The 25282-nt window shown below is 40.8% G+C and overlaps 1 protein-coding gene across 11 annotated transcripts in view; it reads left to right on the plus strand.

Annotated features, from left to right (window-relative positions):
• Positions 1 to 25282, plus strand: part of AFF2 (ALF transcription elongation factor 2) — a 534314-nt gene that overhangs the window by 258456 nt on the left and 250576 nt on the right. For 5 of the 11 annotated variants that reach the window (XM_024988032.2, XM_024988034.2, XM_024988033.2 and 2 more), the window contains one exon: positions 13654 to 13749. The exons of the other annotated variants lie outside the window; for them this stretch is intronic. In XM_024988032.2, coding sequence (XP_024843800.1) covers positions 13654 to 13749 — 96 coding nt within the window. The remainder of the gene's footprint in view (positions 1 to 13653; positions 13750 to 25282) is intronic. 11 annotated transcript variants of the gene reach the window in all.

A 25282-nucleotide genomic window follows, 5' to 3' on the forward strand; every position in this document is an offset into this window, starting at 1 on the left:
ACTGAATCTCTTTGCTGTATATCTGAAGCTAACACAGCACTGTAAATAAATTATACTTCAATTAAAAAATATATAGAAAACAAAGCAAAAATGTTGCTACCTTGGTTTAGGTCCTTTTAGACTGGTCCTTCACCAAAAAACAGATGAAATAGGAAATTCAGTTAAGTGAGTACTGAGCCCCACACTGCCAAGAAACGTGACTTTCTGATGGTGGTGTGCCCTCAGGAAGGGAGGCTAGGGAAGAAACTCCATTTGGGCCACTGGCACCCTGGATAATGCTGAAGCACCTGACTCCAAGATGAGGAGTTCAGGAGCCAAGAGGATTGTCTGCACAATCCTCTTGTATGGGTGGGACCCCAGTGGCCACTCTGCTAGAAATCAGCTCTTTCCAACAAGTCATTTCAGTGAAACTATGACCTCTAGGTGTGGCATCCAGTTCCTCCAGTGGCCTGAATTTCCCTGATGCTTCTCTACCCCCCAAAGACTCCAAAGGATCTGTCCCTGAGCTTCTTCAGGTGCCTTCCAGAGCAGCATTTCTCTGCACGTGTCTACACATCAGGACTTGGCCGTACTGAGCCAAGTTGCCAGTACACCTTCCCAGCTGGTTTCTGGTGAAGGAGCAGTCCCAAAGGACCTAAACCAAGATGGCCGACATTTGAATCCATCCAAATGGGTTGCTTTAATAGGAATGGGAAGATTTAGTCTCTGAGAGTGTGGGACTGGCCTTGACTTGAAATCAAACCACTGGTTCACTGTTTATTCCCCACCCTCAAGCAGCTAAGAAGTAGAATTTCTCTTCAGAGCATAACCTCCACCTTCTCTTTGAAGTAACAGAAGAAAGGAAGCATTTGGGACATAGCACTTACTTCTGAACAGAAAGCCCTGTTTCTCTTTAGAAAGGAAGGGTTTAGAAGGCAGTTTGAATACAGATTCAAAAGCCCCAGGGTGCAGTGAGCCCCAGGTGCTCATTTTTTTTATTACTGTGATTTGGAGTCAATCATTTCAGCATTTTGATCTTCTATCTCATATAAAATGGGACAGTCTGATATCTGTCCCACCAGCCTCTTAGCATTAGTTGGAGGACTGAAGATGTCCACTCCATACTATTTTTTTGAAAACTCTCAAGGATTATTTATTTGGAAGTTTCTGTTTAAGATGAAGAATGTATTTGGAGCAAAGGGCGCATGCTTATCCAGGTTAATTACCTGTCACTAAAGGCAGGAAGAAATCAATAAGCAGACCACTCTTGTAGTCAAACAATACTGAATGAATGTTTGTGGCTTCCTTTCTCCTTATGTCTAAATAGCACCATATTAGAAATGACTTGTTTTTTTTTTTCCATTTTAAGCAATTTACATTTATTAACTCATTTAATCCTACATCAATTAATACACAATTATGACACTTACAGTAAAATGAGGAAACTTAAGTATAGATGATTTAGATAATTTATCCAGAATTACAGGACTAAAATTACAGTGGTAAAAGATGTGATTTAAACTGAGGAAGCATGATTTGATCTTTGGTCAAGAGGTTATTACTGACCCTGGTTTAGACATGCAGTTAACTTTCCATCAATGACAGTGGTCGACCTCAAACAATTATAATAATTATTCTTTTCCCTACAAGGTTTCATCTGGAGGTGGGTTCACTATTTCTTCCCATCAATGAACTGGCAAGAATAAAATTGTCAAATGTTGGCTTATTTTCACCACTCATGCCACATATTGCCCACGTGCTTTACATTATCCATTTAGGATGTTTGATTATGGACAGGTGAAACTGTCATGAACTTAGTCAAAAATATTTGTGACACAACTCTCAAGTCCCTAGCACTGTCACCTTAGGTACCAAATACTGTATGATCTTTCTGCCATAAAATACTATGTTTCTGAAGCCTAGTATACGTTTCTTTCTATTTTTGTAAATATCCAAATGAATGGTTATTTCATCTAAGGAACTGAGCTGGTACTCTGCAGGTGGGGGAGGGGTTCAGTAGGCTTATATATGATCCCTGACATGGAGGGGTCCATACAGGGATTTTTCTGAAAATGAAACAGAACACTGCTGATGAGCAAAAATCCAATTTGATGAAAGCAAAAGCCACACTTCCAGAGATGCCATGACTTGTGTGTTTCTGCCTGTAGGTTGTTTTCTTTCCCCTTTGGAGTGTTGCCATGGTGTTGACCAGTAGAGGCACCACCCACCAGCAGATACAATTAATGCTTGGAAATTGAGGCTTTCAGTCTCACCAAGCACAGGGAAATGTCTTAATTTGACAGTGGGCCTGACCAAATGCTAATTTGTTCAGGGAGATAAAAGTAGCCAGTTATGTAGCTGTGTGGTGTATTGTCTATAATCTAAAGGGAAGGAGACCAACACCTACCCAGCTATTTTCATGTGTGGCCTCAGTTCTAACAACAGGGCTGTTCTCAGTAAGACTAGTAAATATCCTTACATGGCATCACCTTATAGAAATCAAACAGTGTGGGACTAGAAGCCTCTGTTCACTCCATGGGGACATCCTGGGCCACACAAGGCTCTCATAGGAAGGGTGCTCTGTAACCACTCTGCTCCCAGATGTTGTCTATGGAGTCATTTTCTATAAGAGGCCCTTCTTTGGCTCTTGACCTTGACATCTTATCTGATCTCAGCTCAGGAGATTGACCCAAGTTTGGAGCAGGGGCGATGGGGATAGTGGTACTTTGAGATGAGCCACTGAAAATGGAAGAGACTAGGATTAAAGTTACTGATTATCAACTATGTGCTTGGCACTGTGCTAGGTCTGCATGCCTGCCATCTCATTAGAACCTCTCAACACCCTAGGAAGTAGGACTATTAGATTTCCACTGAGTGATCAGCCAGTATTCCCAAAGCCATGAAGTAAGCATGGAACCAGAATTCAAGCCCAAGTCCACGTAGACTTCCCACCTTGTGATCTCTTCACTACATCAAGGAAACTCCCACTCCATCTTTCCCTGTTGAATCCCAAAATGACACAGATGATAGCTACTAAGGACAGGCCCTTCTCTTGGTTGCCCATTGTCTTTATGTTGAGCATGTTCACCAAAACCATTTTAGAAATCAAGATTTTAAAAGTCCAGCTCAGTGTTTACCAATGAAAAGAGGCCCCTTTCCCTGCTACTTCCACCAAATAATGAAGGTAATGAAAACTGTCTACCAAAATGTTGTTGCTATTTAGTAGCTAAGTCATGTCTGACTCTTTTGTGACCCCATGGACAGCAGCCCACCAGGCTCCTCTGTCCATGGGATTTCCCAGGTTAAGAATACTGGAGAAGGTTGCCATTTCCTCATTCAGGGGATCTTCCTGACCCATGGATCGAATTCACGTCTCCTAAATTGGCAGGTGGATTCTCTACCGCTGAGCCACCAGGGAAGACCAATCTACCCAAACAGTCCCTTTTGAACCTGGTTTTCTATAAGTTATTTGCCTTTATATTTTTGTGTGACTTCAAACTTTTTGAATATATATAGAGAAACAGGTATGACAATGGGAAAAACCCTCTGAGAGCACCTACTGTGTCTGATGGGTGAGTCAACCTGGATCCAGAGAAGGAGATGGTTATTTCCTCCAAAGTAACACAGCAAGCAAGTGGGAGCACTAGAACCTGACTCTGAAGAAAATCTCAGTGTGTGCCTACAGCTATAAATTAGATCACCCAAACTCTTTAGGGGGAGGTTCAGATAAGAATAGACTGTTGAATTCTACAGTGGCTTGACAGATCAGAACAAGTGACTTGTGTGGGAACCACATACATCTTAGGCATTAAAGCAAGCATTACAGTGTGTTATCTTTGATGGTAAGAAAACCCAAAGAGCTGGTAAAATAATTATTCCTGCAAGAATGAGGACAAAAATATTATCTAAGATTGTCTGATACCCAGTTCTGTTTGAGGCTCTTTGGCTATTTTTGTACATAACTATCCTTTCTTTAGTTATTCTGCCTTTCAGTCCTGCATTTAGCTCTTTGGAATTTTAACACAGTCTGTGTTTTTTATTTCATTCTCTCTTGCATTTTGTTAAAACACAGTAACACTGCACTGGGGGTGGAACATGGCTAAATCATATAGTGGTCCTATCATAGTTTATCATTTTTTAAAGAGGTCAAAGGGTTGGTACATATTAGAATATTAAAATTTGTTTTTCCAATATCTCCACCTTTTTCCTATATTTAAAGAAATGAATGCAGTCCATCAGAGATGATGCATTTCTCTTTGTGCACATGAGTTACAATCAAGACTGTAGCTCCATATGTTCCAATGTATTAACTTCAAGACTTCTGTGATAAAATGCATATGCATACCTGACAGTGTTTTCCTGTGTGTGGATGTTTCACTCTCCATGTCCTGTTAAACAATAAAAACTTACATTCAGTAATGACCCTTTGAACTGTGGGTGAGGGGTGGGTGTGTTTGTGAATATGTCAGAGGGGTACACATGATGAATTTCCTCTTTTCTTCCTCTTTCTGCTCTCTGCATTTTACTGGAGGTCTCTGAGTTCTTTCATCTCCTAAACAGGTCTACTCACCCAACAACACTGAGGATATGCCCATGTAGAAAAGGCAGAAGCTCTAATGTGATCTGTAAAAAGGCCTTTGTTTGAGGATCACGGGAGGGCATATTAATTATATGATTGAAAATGGAGTCCTTCAATGGTTTCTATCACAGGTAGATTCCTAAGTGATTAGGGGTGTGGCATCCTGGCAAAGAATGGAAAAAAAAAAAAAAAAAACCACTAAATATAGAATGGATTAGTTTGAAAGATTTTTTTTTTAAAGAGTTGAAGTGAAAGTTGCTCATTTGTGTCCGACTCTTTGCGATCCAATGAACTACACAGTCCATGGAATTCTCCAGGCCAGAATACTGGAGTGGATAGCCTTTCCCTTCTCCAGGGGAATCTCCCCAACCCAGGGATTGAACCCAGATCTTCCACATTGCAGGCAGATTCTTTAACAGATGAGCCACCTGAGCCTCTAGAGAATGGATTATTTTGAAAGACTTTTAAAACAGGATGTAGAAGCATAAATAAACGTGTTCATAAGAAATGTATAGAAAGAAATCTGTAAATGTGTGGTTTTATTACATTCTTTTCACTTTACTGGGATTTCTGTATAGTAACAGCATAAGAAATCCAGTAAGAGGTGGGGTTAGGGCTAGAACTTGGCTTGTAACCAAGTGTCTTACCTGCTTTTCCTGATAAAACTTTATTATTATATAATGTTAAGTACTCTGCATGTATACAAGGTATATAGAAGAAAACAAAGTTAAGGCATAATATTACCACCCAGAAATATTGCCCTGATGGCTTATTTGTACATGTATGTGCATCTAGGAGACAAGAATTGGGATTTTCATTGCAATCAGCTTTGCACCTTGTTTAGCTCCTCTTAAAGTAGTATCATGAACGTTATCCCATGTCATCTGATTGCTTCAGAATTATCATTTGAAGCTCTCAGTGCCTTTCTTCTAGCATGTGCCACCCCTTTGCAAGGTAACAGTGCTCCAATGGAAACATGTCATTTGCTAATGTTCTAAGCACTTTTGAATATTTACAAAAAAATGTATTGTTGTATGGAAGAGTCACCTTAGTGTTTCCTTTTTGTTTCTGTTTTGTTTTTGCATCAGGTCCAAAGAAGAAAGATATGGAGGGGGAGTCTCTATAGCCGTTTGGCTTTAAGCTGGCTTGGCTTCCTTTTTACCCCCAGACTTGTCATAATCACCTTCTGGTTTCTTATCTATAAAGTAGGAGTGCCCCTCACTGGTGAAGGGAGGATTCAATGAAGATTCTGGATCCTTTAACATATAGGACTTCAGCTAAGTAAAAGACAAACTAGGATTTCCCAAGCTGTCTCTATATGGCATGGCAAGGGGTGATCTTTGTGCCCAGCTCCCTGCTTTACTTAGATGGGCTCTTGCAGATTATTGCTCTGGTAAATTTTCCTTTATCAATGTCCTTTTGTATTATAGATCAACTAATGATCAGCACTCCTAGGTTTCCATGTTTGCATATTTCTCATCACTCTATGACCTTGAACCAGTCATTTCCTGTCTGTGCCTTCCTCTCTAAAACATTGGAGTGTCTTGGGATTTCCCTGATGGTCCAGTGATTAAGTCTCCATGCTTCCAAAACCAGAGGCACAGGTTCAATCTCTGATCAGGTAACTGAGATCCCATATGCCATATGGCACTGCCAAAAAATAAACAAATAAATAAAATGTTGGACTGTCTAAAGATTTGGACTAACTGATCTCCCCAGACCTACAAGTTCTAAAATTGTTGTCCATCTATTGTATTCTATACAGTGAATGGCTGACCACATGTGAGCATATGATGTTCCATAGGCAGATATGGGGAAGTGGAAGACGTTTTCTAATTTCCACTCACCACTTGCTCCATGGACCACCCTCCCTCCCCTGCCCTGGATTTCTTCTAGAAGTCAAGTGCTTCTTGGCTTCTTGCAAAACAACATTTTGATGAGTTAATTTAAAATGGATCAGCAACATATCGACTTTATTTTACTTGAAATGTCCATTGGTTAAAATGAAACAAAGACTTTGGCAAATGTTTTTAAAAGTATTTTGAAACTTAACCCAGACTTCCTGCACCAGTGCCTTTATATGACTGTTAATGTTTACTGCTCTCATCTCTTTAAATCCTGAGGCCTGCAGTGTCTATGACAATTGTTGTTCAGTTGCTAAGTTGTGTCTGACTCTTCATGACCCTATGGACTGTAGGCTGCCTATATGTGCACTAAGAACCAGTAGATATAAGCTGACAGTCAAACTGTTTTATTGGCAGGAAAAAAAGCATGCAGTGTGTCGCTTGTCAATGTAAAACAACAGTAGCTAAAGCTGAAAGTGAAGAAATATCAGTAGAAATGGCTCCTTTGTTAGTAGCGTGTGATGTTGCTACAGGCAGACGAGGAGCATAGTCTTCTCTCTTATGTCTATTCTTCATTAATCTTGGATCCCAGATAGGTTTTTCATTGAAAATTCTTTTTCTCCTTTGGATACCGGCTCGTGTTTATAAGATGTGGCTTAGTTTTCACTCAGCTATGGACTAACCTTTTCTCTCTCAAGCCTTTAAAAATGAATATTTCATAGCATCATTCGCCTTCCTTTATACTCAGAGTGTTTTGGAAGATGAATAAGAGAACACAGGTTGCAAAGCCAGACGGAATCCCTTCTCTTATTTTCATTGTATCAATCCGAGTGTTGGTTTTGCTAAAAGGATCAATGCCATTTATCTGTTGGAGCACATTAAACCCCTGCCTAAAGGATTTAGGTTAGTGTTTTCCCTTCTACAAAGGAATTACCACTGACTTACAAACAGCATAGTAAGAGGTTTAAGGCATTTTATCGATTTACTTCATTCATTCATTCATTCATTCTGCATTCCCTGATATCTTCCGTCTCATGTAGAAGACAGACAAGTAAATGAGCCATGGTAATACCATGCCCTCTAACAGAGAAATGGCCAGGATGCTGTGGGAATTCAAGCAATGAGGGACTCTGCCATCAGGGATGGTTTCTCAGATTCGATTTGCTTCTTGAAGACTGAGGGCCAACTCACTGGTAGAAACCGGTTGGGAATGACGTCCTAGTAGGTAGAAATAGATTGTACCAAAGCACAGAAATGTGAAAGGATCAGTTGAGTTTGGAAAGAAGGAAATTCAGCCTGTGTAGTCATTGGTATGCTGGCAGAGAGGCAGACAGAGTGGGGTGGGGTTCCTGGACACAAGAGAAGCTTTAGACATTTGATTATTTCTGTTAGAAAAAACTTCCCAGATAGCTCAGTCAGTAAAGAATCTGCCTGCAATGCAGGAGACCTGGGTTCAATCCCTGGGTTGGGAAGATTCCCTGGAGAAGGGAAGGGCTACCCATTCCAGTATTCTGACCTGGAGAATTCCATGGACTACAGACCATGGTGTCACAAAGAGTTGGACACAACTAAGTGACTTTCACTTAGAAAAACACAAAGCTCATTCAAGTACATATTTCACTGTGATCCTCTGGTTCTGCATGAAGCCTTTCTGATTCACATGCAGAGACAAAGGTATCGAGAAAACTTATGTTGGCAGGAAAGTAGGCTATTCCTCACGAACTCCTGCTCACCCTTCAAGACCTAGCTGAAATGACATTTGCAAGGAAGTCTCCCTTGATCCTTGACTTGCTGGTATCCTCACAAAGCACTTACCACGCATTATAGGTGTCACTTGTGTGTGTGTGTGTGTGTGTGTGTGTGTGTGTGTGTGTGTGTTTTGCCACACCACACAGTATGTGGAACCTTAGTTTCTCAACAGGGATCAAACCTGTGCCCACTGCAGTGGAAATACAGAGTCTTAACCACTGAACCACCACTGAAGTCCCAGGTGCCACTTTTTTGAGTTGCCTGTCTTGCTTATTGCTGTATCTCAAGGCCCAGTGTAGTTCCTGACTCACAGAAGAAGGTTAATAGATATTTTTTTTTTCTTAATTTTAGTAATTTTTGAATATACATTAAGCCCACTAAAACTCTCTGAAGGATGCAAGTACAACCTTGAGCATATATGCCAGAAATCAATCTGTTAGCTCAGAGAGCCAGGGAAAGGGACACAGTTTGAACCTTTATATATAAGACATGAACTATAAAGCATGAAGTTGAAGGGTTTTGGTTTTCCATTTGCCTTTCACAGCCCAGGGTCGCATCCCAAATATTTCTGCCTGGGAATATTTTGTTGTTTGCAGGGTTTTTTGTTGTTGTTGTTGTTGTTGTTGTTTTCTTGCTGTTATTTTAATCAACAACCAATACTTTAATATGATGCTAAACTGAGTTATATTAGATCAGCTAGAAATCTTTTAGGCTTTCAAATCATGGACATTACATATTCAAAACAGGACCTAATGTTTCAGAGCTTCATATTCTACTATAATTATATGGTTCAATGCAAGTGATTATATCTCTTCTTCAGTAACGGGTTGAAAAGTTTTGGTTTGCTGGTTCCCTCATAATTTACTGCCTAGGTATAATAGGCCAGTCTTGCGGAAAAAAAGATGATAAATGATGCTGGCTAGGATTCATAGATTTATTAAATTTCTATCAAACAGTGCAACAAAAAAAATCTGCTTAAGTTAGAAATGGGCTCAAATTTTTTAATCAAAATTCATGAGTCCTGATGCTTGGTTCAGTAGGTCCAAGGAAGGCTTGAATTGAAGACTGATTAAAGAAAATAAAAGGCTTATTTGAAGTAATTTTTCAATGACGGCTTTTAATTGGATGTTAAATCAAATTCTTATCTGCCTTTGTGCAGATAGCACATTATATAAAATACAGTTAGTGCCACTACTACTGTAACGGATACACTGAATAACAATTCACTTCTCACTTTACATTGAGAGGGAGAAGGGCTGCGGTTGTCAGCCTGTCAGAAATTAAGTATGTAAATTAATGCTTAAGTGTATGAATATGAATATGATTTACAAGAGGCTCGGAATGTTGTTGGGGGGAAATCCTGAGGTTTCTCTTTTCCCTTCAAGGTTAACAAGTGCTTGGTGACCTTTATGGACTGCGCGTGTGGGCATGGGTGTGCCCATGTGTGCACTTGGCCACCGAGCTTTGGCCGGGAGCTGAAATTCTCCCGAAGAGCAAATCCTGGACTCATTCCAAAACGTCCCTTTCTGCCATCCATGAATATCAGCCCATAAAAGCAATTTCATTAGCATTTCCTCATTTTCCAGTCTAAGCAGTGAGTGGGGCCTGTTAGTATGGGCCCCCATCCATTCTTTGCAGAGGATGGGTGCTGTGCCTTAGAGAGGGAGGGTGCTGGGGGGTGCAGTGGGTCAGGGAGCATACCTGTCAGCAAATGGGAGCACATGGGACCCTGTTTGGAGACAGCGGTGGACGTTTCTGGAAAAGCACGTTTCCCATTGGAGGCCGGTGGTGGGGGAGGGGAGAACAAATGCATCTTTCACAGCTGACTGAGATCTGGGCAGTTTGCAACAGTTAATGGAACTTTCCTAAGTGCTGAGTTTAACTCCCAGGATAGCGTTTACAAGTGGAGGGAATGGAGTTTGCATAGACCGGTTTTCTCATATACATTTTTAATGGTAGATCTTTAGTAGACAGCTCATTAATTTCATGGTTCTTTATTGCCAAGAATAATATCCTTTAGGCTTGGGAAAAGTTTCTCCCATTTTTGTTCTAATTTTCAGAGGAACTGTAAAAGCTGTGCTTCATAGCATTTTAAAAGGGGAAACCCCAGCCCAAAGTTCAGCCACAAATACATCTTCATTTTCCTATTCTCCTAAATAGAATTGCATGTGTATTGGCATTCCATGTTTGAGATTATACACAAAGTAATCATTCTGCTGCTTGAAAATTGTTCAAGATAGTGAAATTTATGTTGCTTGACAAGTCTGTTTTTATTGCATATTTTGTTGACTTTTTTTGAGAGTAGACTTTAGTTTAATTGCAGATTTTAATTTCATTAATTATTATACTAACATCTGTTCCACAGTCCTTTAGCACCTACTTTGGGCAGGCTGCTGCTGCTGCTAAGTCACTTCAGTCATATCTGACGCTGTGCGACCCCATAGATGGCAGCCCACCAGGCTCCCCGTCCCTGGGATTCTCCAGGCAAGAACACTGGAGTGGGTTGCCATTTCCTTCTCCAATGCATGAAAGTGAAAAGTGAAAGTGAAGTCGCTCAGTCGTGTCCGACTCCTAGTGACCCCATGGACTGCAGCCTACCAGGCACCTCCGTCCATGGGGTTTTCCAGGCAAGGGTACTGGAGTGGGGTTGGGCAGGCCAGTTATTTTATAAAACCTGGAGCGTCTGAAGAATGGCCCGAGGCCACATGGGTGGGAGTGACCAAGCTGGCACTGCGACCCCACTTGCCCTGAACCCAGACCCAATGCTCTACAACCCCATGCAGCACACTTTCCTTCCTCATTTTCTCACAGCGTCTACAAGGTAGCTGGCATTGAAGCCCATTTTACAGATGAGAAAACTGATGCTTGAGAAGGTTAAGTGATTAAGAGTGTAGCAAATAAGATACTGATATGGAATCTGAGCCAAAATCTTTCTGTTTCCTCCCTTCACTCCTGTCACCTCCCCTCCTTACATTGTGGGCACTTTCCTCACCACAGTGTTGGATCTCACACCTCTAACATTCATTCAGAGTGATCCCTTTTGTTATCTCATCTTTCTTGATTTTCTTTTGTGAGGGGGGAACATTTCCCACCCCTCTTTGGAGGACTCTTTGCTTGCCATTGTGTGTTGCTTGTTCTCATCTCCCCTTCCCGTCTGTCATCCAGTGTCTTTCCTTGCCCCAGCCTGCGGGATCATTTCAGTGTTTTGACCATGAGCAAACTCAGCCATCAGATTTCTTCATTCCCAGTGTGTCAATTATCTTAACCAGGTAGTTGACCTGTGCCATCTCTCCCAGACTCCCTTCTTGCACTTCCAGTTGTCTTCTGCTTGCACCAGATTAGGATTTAAATCTGGATTGTACAAAGTACTTAACTGTATGACATTGAGAAGGGCAATGGACATCTCTAAGTCATACATTTCCCAGTTGCAAACTAGAAATAATGAGTGCCTCATAGAGGTTTTGCAACAATTGAAAATGAGATAATGGAGGTAGAAGATTGAGCCCAGTACCTGGCACACAATAAGCACTTAGCAAATGGTAGCTGTTGTTTCTGTTTCTGTCTGTTTCTGTTATTAGCACTCTCACTATTAGGCCACATGTCACAACCTGCCTTGTTATTCTTTTATATGTTTATTTATTTAATTGAAATATTGTTGATTTATAATATTGTGTTAGTTTCAAATGTACAGCAAAGCAATTCAGTTATACTATATGTGTGTGTGTGTGTGTGTGTGTGTGTATAGACACATTCACATACATATATATTTTTTTTAGCTTCTTAATGTCTGTGTCTCATCTCCCTGAGAGACCTTGAGCAACTTGAACTGGAGATATCTGTATATCAATCTGCCTCCATAAAGCAGCATACCCTTGACTCCTCTTTTGATGGCAAGCATTTACAGGATTCATTTTCATTCTCTGAACCAAGTATAACAATTTATGCATATTTCCCAATTCTCGAGTGTTTACAGATCATAATTGAAAGTACATAAAGATACCATGTTTACAGCACAGACATGTTTAATATTCTGCACTAGCACGGTTGCCTAATATTTCAAGGAAAGAGCCAGTTTCTGTACAGAACTGCTAGTCTCACTGACATTTTTGATGCAGTTACCGACTTGCTTTGGTCACATGTGGCCAGTTCACAATGCTGGATTTGAAGTGCTGTGCAGCTAATAAATTAGCTGGATAGCCATTTGGGTCCTTTCCCCCATCTTGTTGTTGTTCAGTCGCCCAGTCATGTCCGACTCTTCTGAACAGCTAATTCATTAGCTGCATTGTGATATATGTGAGAGTGAGATCTTTCCCTCTATGCTCTCATGGTATTTCTCAAATAAAATTGCCCCGGGAATGTGAGAGTGTGGTACTAGGATTCCTAGACTCGTGGTACGTTTCTGCACAGCTCTAAGATGCCCTACTGACCATGGCAGACAGTGTGTGGCCGGGTCAGCTTTCCTCTAGGAGAAGGCACATTAGAGCATGAGAAGGTACTGAGCCAGCTCTGGGAGACAGCACATGTGACTTGAGCATCATTGTGTATGTGGGTACCAGTGGACACAGAAGCTTCTGAATACAGAAGCCACCATCTTGTTTTGGGTGGCCACATGTCTAAATAATTGTGACATAGACATCCCTCACCTTCTTAATGAGGCCTCTTGGATTCTACCATGACCTGTTTGTTCACTCTCCAGGCCCTACTTTTCTCACTCCTTCTTCTCCACTAATTCATAGCTGCCTTCCAAATACAACAGAGCCAATGAGTTATTATATGGACTTTGTGAGTTCTAGCCTTTATCCACTGCTAGACTGTGCACCGATCTCCATATGTCCAGTACTCAGCATGATTCCTTGGACCAAGGATGAGCTTTCTCAGTGTTTATAGGTAGAAGGAAGAGAGTAGGGGAAGGGGGTAGAGTGAGGAAGGCAGGCTTGAAAGGGGCAATTTAGTCAAACCACTGGGGGATCAAACAACTCATTTAACAACTATGGAATTTGCACATCTAGTTTTATTCCTGAAGAGCATCCCAATTTAAAGAAAAAAACTGTATTTCAAGTGAGAGAATGTCATGGTCACATTAGTATTGAAGGAGCCACAACACACCCCTGATTTAATCATGTTGTGTGAAAATTTAAACAGTGATGTAAGGACATAGCCCTTTTGGGGCATTTGCTGTTTTTTAATTTAACCTTTGTGGCAGCTGAAACCATCTCCTCAATAAGGCAACATTATCTGGTGAAGACCCTAATGACCATTGGCAAAAATTCCTGTTTTTCTTTTAATGGCAGAGAAGAAAAGTAGCGTGTTACTTGCACAGATATGTCTCTAATTATAGTTTTTGCATTATAACATTTTAATTGTCTTCTTAAATGCAGGATTTGACGTTCTGCCAAGAACTTCTCAATGATTTCTTCATTAAGAAGAGGATTTGTAGACATCGAGTCCATTTTTAAAAAACTGTACCTTTTAACAACGTTCAAATCCCCTCTCTCCTCCCAGAGTCCCGTTGAAGCCGATGCTTCTCCTTTCCCAGGACACCTCACCCCCTGTGCCCAGATGCAAAAGCCAGAGTCGGGAGTGCTTGAGCAGCCATTAGTAAGGCTCAATTCTCCTTTTTCAGCGCTAAGACCTGGGGGGGTGATGTGGTGCCGTAGCTGTTGGTCTGTGGGGGAAGAAATAGGATGAAATTAAACTCGACCAGAATCACTCAAGTCCACAGTTTTATAATATGCATAATCTTCTTTTTTTCCTTGTCTGGAAGTCATGAAACATGTCCTTTATTTCTTGTTTTACAAAAATAACTGCACCCGAGTGTTGATAATGCTAGTTTAAATTCTTCAAAAGAATCCGAGAATTGTAACTGCTCTGATAGTTTTGCAGCTATTTTTAAGTTTGTGTTTTGACTCAGAAAATTATACACTGTGGGGTAAATTGTATGCACAATTATATATTGCTGGAGGAAACTTTTGAGTCAATAACCTAAATGGACTTAGGAAGCCACCTCCCAGTCACAGGGCCCAGCTGATTTTGTCACGTATGCGTCTGGTGTTATATGCTGTGAAAGTGAAGTCGCTCAGCCGTGTCCGACTGTTAGCGACCCCATGGACTGCAGCCTACCAGGCTCCTCCGTCCATGGGATTTTCCAGGCAAGAGTACTGGAATGGGGTGCCATTGCCTTCTCCAGTTATATGCTGTGGCACATCTTTATTTATCGCATTAGTCTGGCATTTTTTTCCTGTGATAGCTTTTCTGATTTCTTTGGTTGGCAAAGCATCAACATTGGTCTTTTCAGGGAAGACAGCGCTGTGTCTATTTTGGTCTCCTGGAGTGCTGATGTGTATCCTGCATTTTACCAGGTGGCAGAGGGCCCCTTGTCGTTGTTGATTATGATTGGGATGGCTAGTGGACTTTGAGGGTCTATACAATGCCCTGAACTGAAAACTTTTTTCCTAGATCACTGATACCACGTTGACGGTTTGTTCTAAATTCCATGGAAGCCATTCCTACCTGGTCTGCCACTTAAGACTTTCAAACGCCTTTCCCACTCTTTCTGGAAAAGTCATCATCTTCCAATCTTCCTAAATGTTTCTAGCTAAGATGTACATAATGTAAACTCCAAAATGGCCCTGTATTTTACCAAATGCTTTTTTTGTTTTTTTGCACCTGAAGGAACAATGCGATGTGGGCCTTCTGTTTCTGGTCAAGATCTTCCCTTTCAATCAATCAGGGCTGCGATCAAGAGTAGACCAGGAAAGCAGAAAGCACAGCTGTAAGCTTCCAAAATCACTGGACCTAGTCAAATGATATTCCAAATCCTATAAAAGAGCACTAATGTACAATACACATTGATTATATGAGCCCTCATTATCCTACGTATAGTAAGCAATACATACTAGCAGCCATACCATTAAGACTTTTTTATCTCTATTAATCTAATAAGTTAATTTTAATAAGCATTAATTCAACTTTTAATTACCAATAATTGTGTTTGGCTTCTTAGAGTCCTAAGGAACTTTGGGGAATTGATTTAGTTTTCCAGATCTCTGAAAAGTATTTTTTTTTTTTTTCTGGGAAATGAAAGCTGGTATCTGGTTTTTTTCTTCTTTATAAATTTCCATGTAGCAAAGACCATCAGAATCATGCCCTTGACCTGAGAATTGCCCTCATATGTATACTCGTTCTTTAGAAATAGCCATTGTAAAATCAAAACCCCTGGAGATCTCAGAAGGAGTTTCATGGTAACAGTCTGGGGACCAGAATACTCTTGATCTTATTTTCTGGGTTTTAAACCTCTCCAACCCCTCAAGATAACGCCCTAAAAAATTGAGGTTTATCTCTGAAGCGACTGGAAATCACAAAATATCAATTCTTGTGGTGGTGGAAAAAGGAGGGAAAAAAAGGGTGGGGGGAGGGGGAGAAGATTTATTTGTTTGCCTTGAGGATCCAAGGGCTGTTTATGGGCTCCTTGTATGCATCCAAACATCTGACATTTCTTTATGCCAACTAATGGAATGAGTCAACTTTGACCCTTCTTTCTGCTCTGCCCCTCCCCCATTTCCTTTCCCAGAACCAGTAGGGTGGAGCCCTGTTAGAAAATCCTTTCGGCCTTAGTGTATTGGTTATACATTGTTGAGGGAACCATTACCCATTGTTGAAGTGGTTGTGTAAAAGTGCTGAAATGTGGTAACTTCTTATGAGTAGAGGCCCTTTTCTTTCCTATTGAGAAACTGTTCAATTTAAATGTGCCATTAAGGAATACAGGAGGAATAATATGTTAACCCCTGTCCCCCTCGCCCCAGAAATCATAATCTATTTGGAGGGCTAAGAGAAATATACAAAGAATTATGATGAAATAAGTAACAGGGCTGTCTCCATAGCATCTTTATGGGTTGTGGCTAAATCTGATGAAGACATGGACATGCTGATTGGGTTCAAGCTTGTAGATGGGGTTTTTTCATATTGATTGTAGTGGTGATTACATTTTTGCAGTTGTCAGAGCAAGTTGACTTAAGGGGATAGATTAATATTTGAAACTTCCTGCTCGCTTTCCACCTTGGCATCAGGTTGTTGTTTTACCTGCACTCACACCAGAAACTCTCATGTTCAGTCACTTCTTTCCATGTTATGTATTTACTCCTGTCTTGATCATGACTGAAACTACTTTTTTCACTTCTGTTTGGAAATCATTGTGATGCTGAGGCAGTTCAAGGCTTAATCTTGTCTGTGCTTAATTATGATATTTAGTTACAGAAAAACATTTCTGTTTTTCCCAATCTATGTTAATTAGAGCCTTGGGTCTGACCTCCTAGCTGTGGATCCCAGGGTATTTGTTCCTTAACAAATTAGCCGAGAGTTCCTGTTCAAGTTACACTAAATCACAAACTGATGAGGGTGACAGCTTCTACAGTGAGCTGGAATTGCATGTTTTGTTGATTTTTGACTCTATGGGCCAAATTTCTCGACAGAAAACATAAAAGACAGAAGAGGTATTGCACATCTGCAGATAGTCTGAAGTAAGATCACAGTACCACAGTGACAGCATCTTATTCTTTAGGCAAAGGAAATATTTAGAATTTTCTAACAACAGTATCCAAAATATGTAAACATTGTTAAAAATATTGTATAGTGAAATATCCATGTATATGTTTATATTCATGGGTAGATGTTTATGTAAATTAATACTTATATATGTAATATATTATTAAGTATATAAATATTAATTATTATATTGGTGATTATATATAAAATATTATATATTATTAATTGATATTTTATAAATAATATATAATATCATACTCTTTGTGACCCCATGGACTGTAGCCTGCCAGGCTCTTCTGTTCATGGAATTCTCCAGGCAAGAGTACTGGAGTGGATTGCCATTTCTTGCTCCAGGTGATCTTCCTGACCCAGGGGTCAAACCTGAAGTTGGAATATCGACTAGATGTCAGGTTTATGATTAATGATTATTTACAAGTTTGAGGTACTGGGGTTGACAAAATATTGAAAGAGTGGGCCTGTATCAGTGAGGAGCAGTGTAAGAGGATTAGAATATACTAGGCTTTGGAGTACAACAGCCTGCATTTACATCCAGGGGCTGCCTCATACTCCTGTGGGCAAGATATTTAATTGCCCTGAGTCTCATTTTTATTATCTGTAAAATGGGGATAATAATAGCACCTACCTTAGAGAATCAGTAAGGATTACACAGAATAAACCTTGTGAAATACTTAGCACAAAAGGTTAGCTGTGTTTTATATGGTTTATATACCATACCTTATGGTTTATATGGTTTTATATACTGTTCAAATAGAGCTGCCTTGGCCAAAGAACAGAGCTGACTGAAGCTAGCAGACAGCAAGAACAGTTGGATGAGTACAGTAAATGCCCCTCCTCATTGTGCCATGTGCCTTGAACTGGGATCGCGTATGAAAGAGTTATCCATGCTTGCATCTTAGCTGGGGAAGTATGAGTCTTCGGAGTTTGATGCCTTTGGGAGGTTAACATTTCATGTGATAGTGGTTATTTGTGTCCTTTATAATTAATAAAGAACTATTGGAAATAAAAAAGAAGACAGTTAAAAATTGACTTATTTCCCTATGTTATCTTGATAATAGTGAATCTGAGTACTTACTTACCATGTCTGAATAGTATTGAAACCTGCCTGGGGACAGTGACTGAAAGTATAATTTTGAATTTTAAATGTAAAATCAGTGAAACAAATGTTTTGTGGTGAAAGCTTCCTCGCTTTCTGGCTGATTAGATCTAGATGGCTGAGAATGAATATTTTGAGGGCTCATGTGACAGTGTTGCACGATGTCTGTTCTTGGAAGTTAGTTTTGGAAAGCAAGTAGCATATATGAAACTGGTGCTAGGTGCTTAGTCGCTCAGTTGTGTCCAACTTTTTGCAACACCATGGACAGTAGCCCACCAGTCCATGGGATTTTCCAGGCAAGAATATTGGAGCGGGTTGCCATTTCCTTCCCCAGGGGATCTTCATGACCCAGGGATTGAACTCACATCTCCTGTGTCTCCTGCACTGGTAGGCACATTCTTTATCACTGAGCCACCTGGGGTGCCCCCCGCCATGTGAAACTGAGATACTAAATATAAGGAATGAACTCAACCTCTCATCATTCCATTTGACCCACTGACCCTGGTCACAGTGAATGTTCAGAAATGTCAGGGAGCCATTGCATGAGTACATAGTGTTCAATGAAAGGGTCTGAAGACAAGTTCTGGTCTTCCAAAAGGGAAGAAGAATAGGAAGAAATCCAACTGTAGAAGTCTATCCCCTCCAATTCCATTCTGCGTATATAGGGAATTTCATTCTATGGCAATATTGCCTCAGGATATAACTTTTTGCAGAGAAGGCAATGGCACCCCACTCCAGTGTTCTTGCCTGGAGAATCCCAGAGACAGGGGAGCCTGGTGGGCTGCCGTCTATGGGGTCGCACAGAGTCGGACACGACTGAAGCGACTTAGCAGCAGCATAACTTTTTGGTGTGGCCAGTACTATATTCAATTATTTAAACAAATTTTTAAACCATTTTATTGACACATTGAAAGCAGTCCATATTTAATGTATACAACTTGATGAGTTTAGGGTTTAGTATACACCCATGGAACCATCACAGCAATCTACGCCATAAACATTTCCATCACTTCCCAGTTTCTTCCTGTCGTGTTCCTCTAAAATCAATGTCCACATCCTGTTTTTTTTTCCTTTCAAATTTAATTTTATTTCAGCTTTAGTGAGGTATGACATATAAAATTATGATAAATTTAAAGTGTATATTCATCATAATCATTTGATATACATATTTATTTTGAAAGGACTTCCCTCCGTCAAGTCAATTAACACATCCATACCTCAAATATTTATCTCTGTAGTTTTCTATTTTTTGGTGAGGAAGTTCTATTCTCTTAGTAAATTTCAGATACAGTAGTGTTATCTATCAACTATAGTCACCATGTTTTACATTAGATCCTCACAGCTTATTCATCTCGATAGCTGAAAGTTTGTACCCTTTTGCCTCTCCCTATTTCCCCAGCCCCAGCCCCTGACAACCACTCTTCTACTCTTTTTTTTATGAGTTTGACTTTTTATCATTCAGATTCCACATATAAGCAATACCGTGTGGTATTTGTCTTTCTTTGTCTTATTTCACTTAGCAGCATGCTGTCAAAGTCCATCAATGTTGTCGCAAATGGCAGGATTTCTTACTTTCTCATGACTGAATAGTATTCCATTATAGACATAGATATGCATGCATGGTAAGTCACTTCAGTCATGTCCAACTCTTGGAGACCCTCTGGACTGTAGCCCACCAGGCTCCTCTGTCCGTGGGGATTTTCCAGGCAAGAATACTGGAGTGGATTGCCATCCCCTCCTCCAGGGGATCTTCCCAACCCAGGCATTGAACCCAGATCTCCTGTATTGCAGGTGGATTCTTTACTGTCTGAGCTACCAGGGAAGCCCCATGTATATATAATATGCATGTAATACACACATATATATACATACATATATGTGTGAGCATATATGCATGCATGGGCTTCCCTGGTGGATCTCTGAGTCATGAAGATCCCTTGGAGAAGGGAATGGCAATCCACTCCAGTATTCTTGCCTGGAGAATCCCATGAACAGAGGAGCCTAGTGGGCTACAGTCCATGGGGTCACAAAGAATTGGACATGACTGAGCCACTAACACTTTCTCTTTTTCATATGCATGCATACATATGCATGTATATATAATACACATGTAATATATACATATTGGGGATTCCCAAGTGGCTCAATGGTAAAGAATCAGTCTGCCAATGCAAGGAGACACAGGAAACCCAGGTTCGATCCCTGGGTAGGAAAGATCTCCTAGAAGGAGAAATAGCAACTCACTGCAATATCCTTGCCTGGAGAATCTCATGGACAGAGGACGCTGGCAGGCTATAGTCCATAGGGTCGCAAAGAGTTGGAAACGACAGAACGACTAAGCACACACACACAGATATTTAAATTTTAGAGCAGCATACATTCAATATTAATTAGAAAACAATATATTAATATATAGAGTTGGGCTTCCCAGTTGGTGCTAGTGGCAAGGAATCCACCTGCTAATGCAGGAGATACAAGAGATGTAGGTTTGATACCTGGAATGGGAAGATCCCCTGGAGAAGGGAATGACAATCCACTCCAGTATTCTTGTCTGAAGCATTCCATGGGCAGAGGAGCCTGGCAGGCTACATTCCATGAAGCCACAAAGAGTCGGACATGGCTTAGCACATATATAGATTACTATGTCATGCTCCTAACATGGTTGTTGTTTAGTCCCTCAGTCATGTCTAACACTTTGTGACCCCCATGGACTATATATAGCCTGCTAGGCTTCTCTGTCCATGGGATCCTCCAGGCAAGAATACTGGAATGGGTAGCCATTCCCTTCTCAAGGGGATCTTCCAGACCTAGAGATTGAACCCAGGTCTCCTGCTTCAGGTTTCCGTTATTCAGCATTGTAAATAGAACTTCAGTAAGCAGTATTATGCAGGTCTGGCTTTTTTTCCTAGAGGATAAAATTCTAGAAGTGGAAATATTGGATCGGGGGTTATGAACATTTTTATTGCTGAGTGGACTGCAAGGAGATCCAACCAGTGCATCCTAAAGGAAATCAGTCCTGGATATTCACTGGAAGAGCTAATGCTGAAGCTGAAACTCCAATACTTTGGCCAGCTGATGCAAAGAATGGACTCATTGGAAAAGACCCTGATGCTGGGAAAGATTGAAGGCAGGAGGAGAAGGGGATGACAGAGGATGAGATGGTTGCATGGCATCACTGACTCAATGGACATGAGTTTGAGTAAACTCCGGGAGTTGGTGATGGACAGGGAGGCCTGGCGTGCTGCAGTCTGTGGGGTCGCAAAGAGTCGGACATGCCTGAGCAACTGAACTGAACTGAACTGACTGAATATTACATTGTACATATAGACACCACATCTTTTTTATCCATTCATCTGTCAATGGGAATTTAGGTTTGCTTCCATGTCTTAGCTCTTGTAAATAGTGCTGCTGTGAACATTGGGGTACATGTATCTTTTTGAATTAGAGTTTTCTCAGTATATATGCTCAGGAATGGTATTGCTGGGTCATATGGTGGCTGTATTTTTAGGTTTTTAAGGCACCTTCATACTGTTTTCCCAGCTCCCAGGGTGGCTCTGCAGTAAAGAACCTGCCTGCAATGCAGGAGCTGCAGGAGTTATGGGTCTGATCCCTGGGTCAGGAAGATCTCCTAGAGAAGGAAATGGCAACCCACTCCAGTATTCTTGCCTGGAGAATCCCCATGAACAGAGGAGCCTATAGACTAGGCTATAGTCCTTAGTGTTGTAAAGAGTCAGACATGACTGAAGCAACTTAGCACATAGGCACGCATACATAGTGGCTGCACCAATTTACATTCCCACCAACAGTATATAGGAAGCTTCCCTTTTCTCCAGCCCCACCCCAGCATTTGTTATTTGCAGACTTTTAGCATCCCCTGAAAAGTTTTGCTGTTTTGACAATTTAAAGATATCAGGAGTTTCTAAGTGTTTATTCCAAAATATTTTCCCTTACTTCTCTGTTAGCTATTACTGATGCATTTGGAGATGTTCCAGTGTATAAGGCTGAATATTTGCCATTCAGGAAGTTTTGTGGACAGGGTGTCTCTCAAAAATAAGAACACCCTATCCCTCCTTATTCTTGCCACTTGAGCCTAGGCCCAGGCAGTGATTCAGCCCCTGCTGCCAGGGAAGGAGGGTATGTCTGGGTAGAAGAGTATGTCCTGGGTATGTTCTGCATTTTCAGTGCTATTCTAGATAGTCCCAGAGAAAGCAGAACGGTTGTTTGCCTTGTTTCTCTTGATGTCACTGGGTCACTGGACATGGATCCTGGAAATGTCAGACAGCTGGTTTGTCATATGAAGGGAGCCCTTCCAGAAAGGTATATTTCTGTGGAAGAGTCTTTGTCTTGGCTCACGTGATTCTTGAAGATATTTACAAAATTATAACCCATTCTCCTTCAGGAACTTTCAAAAGTTTTCATACTGGACTTAATTATTTGCATGACTTTATGGGTTCTGGGGCCCATTTTATCTCTTTTGAACTATGACCAAAAGCCACACTGAAACCCAAACCAGAAATAATGAAGGATTTTGGCTGCTCAAGAAATATTGTGAATGGAGTTCAAGGATTGTTACTGAGATAAGAAGGAATGAACACAGCGTGACAATGAGGGTGCAATGTGTTTGGAGGAGCAATGTGGTTCTGAAAGTGGCATTTTCTGCCATTGTTCTTAGCTGACATTATTGTAATCACAGAATGCATTGTGCACAGTGTTGATTCCAAATCACAGAAGGGGAAATCAACTGTAGAGACATTTTTCATTATGGTTTGAGGATGGAAGGATCATTACATTATCCTATAGATGGTTTTGTTCAAGGAAATGCCCCCGATCCTCCCTATATCCATCATAAATAGATTCCAGTCGCTTCAGGGACATTGATCTGGGTCTCACTTCACTTCTCCTACGTCCTGTGATTATGAGAAACCCAAGCCACGCTCTGTCTCGGATGAGAAATCATTGTCCCACCAAGTGAATCCAGTAATTTTATCAATTCTCAGGCTCCTCGTGAAAGAACCCGTTAAGCAGCTGACTAATGCAAACTGCAGAGCTCCTCCGTGTTTCTGAAAGAGAATTTCTTGACGTCAGTGCTTTGAGCCACACGTAGAGAGCAGAGAGGGTGGAAAATTCACCTGAAAGCACTTCTTCATTTTTCTAACCAAACTGTCTGCCCCAAAACCAATTTTACCCTTTCCATAACAATAAATAGCATGTTAAAGTTAAAAAACAAAACATGGAAACTAGGCCATTTGTGATTTTCTTCATTCCAATGCACAAAAATTGGAATTTTCATCTGATTGGAAAAGTCTCTCACTCCCAAGCTGAGACCTACCTAATATGCCAGGTTTAATAACCAAACTGCTGCTGCTGCTAAGTCGCCTAAGTCATGTCTGACTGTGCGACCCCACAGACGGCAGCCCAACAGGCTCCCCCGTCCCTGGGATTCTCCAGGCAACAACACTGGAGTGGGGTGCCATTTCCTTTTCCAGTGCATGAAAGTGAAAAGTGAAAGTGAAGTTGCTCAGTCGTGTCTGACTCTTAGCGACCCCATGGACTGCAGCCTTCCAGGCTCCTCCGTCCATGGGATTTTCCAGGCAAGAGTACTGGAGTAGGGTGCCATCGCCTTCTCCGAATAACCAAACTAGGACCTCCCCAAGCCAGGGTTTAGAATGAAAACAGTGACATACCTCTTGAAGACTGGGAGGCAGCCTTGAATGGAGCTGCTTCAAAAGCCAAAGTGGAGTTCTGATGGGCCTTCTCTGAAAGAATTCTAATTCCCACTGCTATTACCTAATTACAGAAAGCAGCATAAAGAGTGAATCAGAGATGTCACCTTTCTTCCTTCTTTTCTGACAGAATTCACAAACACTTCCTCTGGCTTTCAACAGAGTCTCTCAGTGTGTCCTCAGGGAGAAATATGGCCTTCAGTCATTGTCACGTATCAACAGGGAGAGAGGAATAAGTGCCAACTGCATACTCACGGCTGGACGGACTCTATGAATTACCGCACAATGACAGGGCCAGCTGTTAGTATTGTTGAGAAGAAGCAAAATCCCTGAAAAGAAATTGGAAATTTTGTGTGTGTCAAAGAGTAAAATACTCTGATGTGTAGAGTGCACCCTGAGAGTTTATATCCTTCACTGACTTGAATGAACACTTAGAGCATTTTCAAAGTGCCTTAAGCAATGCACCGTTGGTGAGTTTGTCAATACAGTAAATAGCATATGCAGCTCTTATTAAAGTTTGAAATCATGTCTTCCAAATATACATATTCAGGCTTTTTCAATATGCCTATATTAAGCTTACATGCAGTGCCAAGCCTACAATTATAGAACCTAAGATCCTCTATTTGCCAAGAGAAGATGTCAGTGTAACTCTTCTGCTTCTGGCTGTTTCCACGTTTCTTTCTCCATCCATGCAGCCTTAGAAGAAAAATGTAAAGCATAGTCTTACGTTTGAATAACACTGTGTGTTCTGGCCTCAGTTACTTGATCTGAAAACAGCTTTATATCTCCCTGCCTCTTCCTGGATTTGTGATGATAATCAAGAGCAATGTTATAGACAAAAGTGTGGGTGGTACCTGCTGTGTTCCCTCTTGTATCCTCAGGGTCAAGCCCATAACAGGTGCCCATGAGAAATTTAAAAAAAAAAATGTTTTATTGCTCTTGTACTTTCAAATAAGTTGGCTTTGATTGTTTTTCTAAAATCACAGAAATAAATATTTCCTAAGGAAAAAAAAAAGTGTGGGTGGTTATAGCTTCAACTACAGTTGAAATATTTAGCTATTTGGAAACATTTAGGGATTGCAATATTTTTTTAACTTTTTATTTTGTATTAGAGTACAGCCAGTTAACAATGTTGGAATAGCTTCAGGTGAACAACAAATGGAATCAGCCAAACATATGTATGTATCCATTATCCCCCAAACTCCCCTTGCATCCAGGTTGCCACATAACATTGAGCAGAGTTCCCTATGCTGTACAGTAGGTCCTTGTTAGTTATCCATTTTAAACAGAGCAGGTGTACATCTCCATCCAAACTCCTTAACTATCCCTTTCCCCCTGGCAACTCTAAGTTTGTTCTCTAAGTCTGTAAGTCTTTTTCTGTTTTGTAAGTTCATTTGTACCATTTCTTTTTAGAGTCCACATATAAGGGATGCCATATAATATTTCTCCCTCTCTGTATTATTTTTTTTTAATATTTTTAAACTATCGATATTTTTTGGTATTTTGCTGTTTGAAGAAAAAATCATCATACTTATAGCTTAGGCCTCTGTATCTATATTAGTTGGAGATGGGGACACAGAGTTATAAATAAATTGGATGACTGTGACTGTACACCCTTCAACTGTTTGTCAAAAACAAGCCCCAATGCCTCTTCCAATATTTCCTCAAGTGAAAGAATTCATTCTTGCTGTTTCCAGTTCCATTCAAGCCCTGATGTTAGTTCAGCTTCCTGTGATTCACTGACTCTAAATTC

Source organism: Bos taurus, chromosome X (assembly GCF_002263795.3).
Source record: "Bos taurus isolate L1 Dominette 01449 registration number 42190680 breed Hereford chromosome X, ARS-UCD2.0, whole genome shotgun sequence".
Classification (NCBI taxonomy): Eukaryota; Metazoa; Chordata; class Mammalia; order Artiodactyla; family Bovidae; genus Bos; species Bos taurus.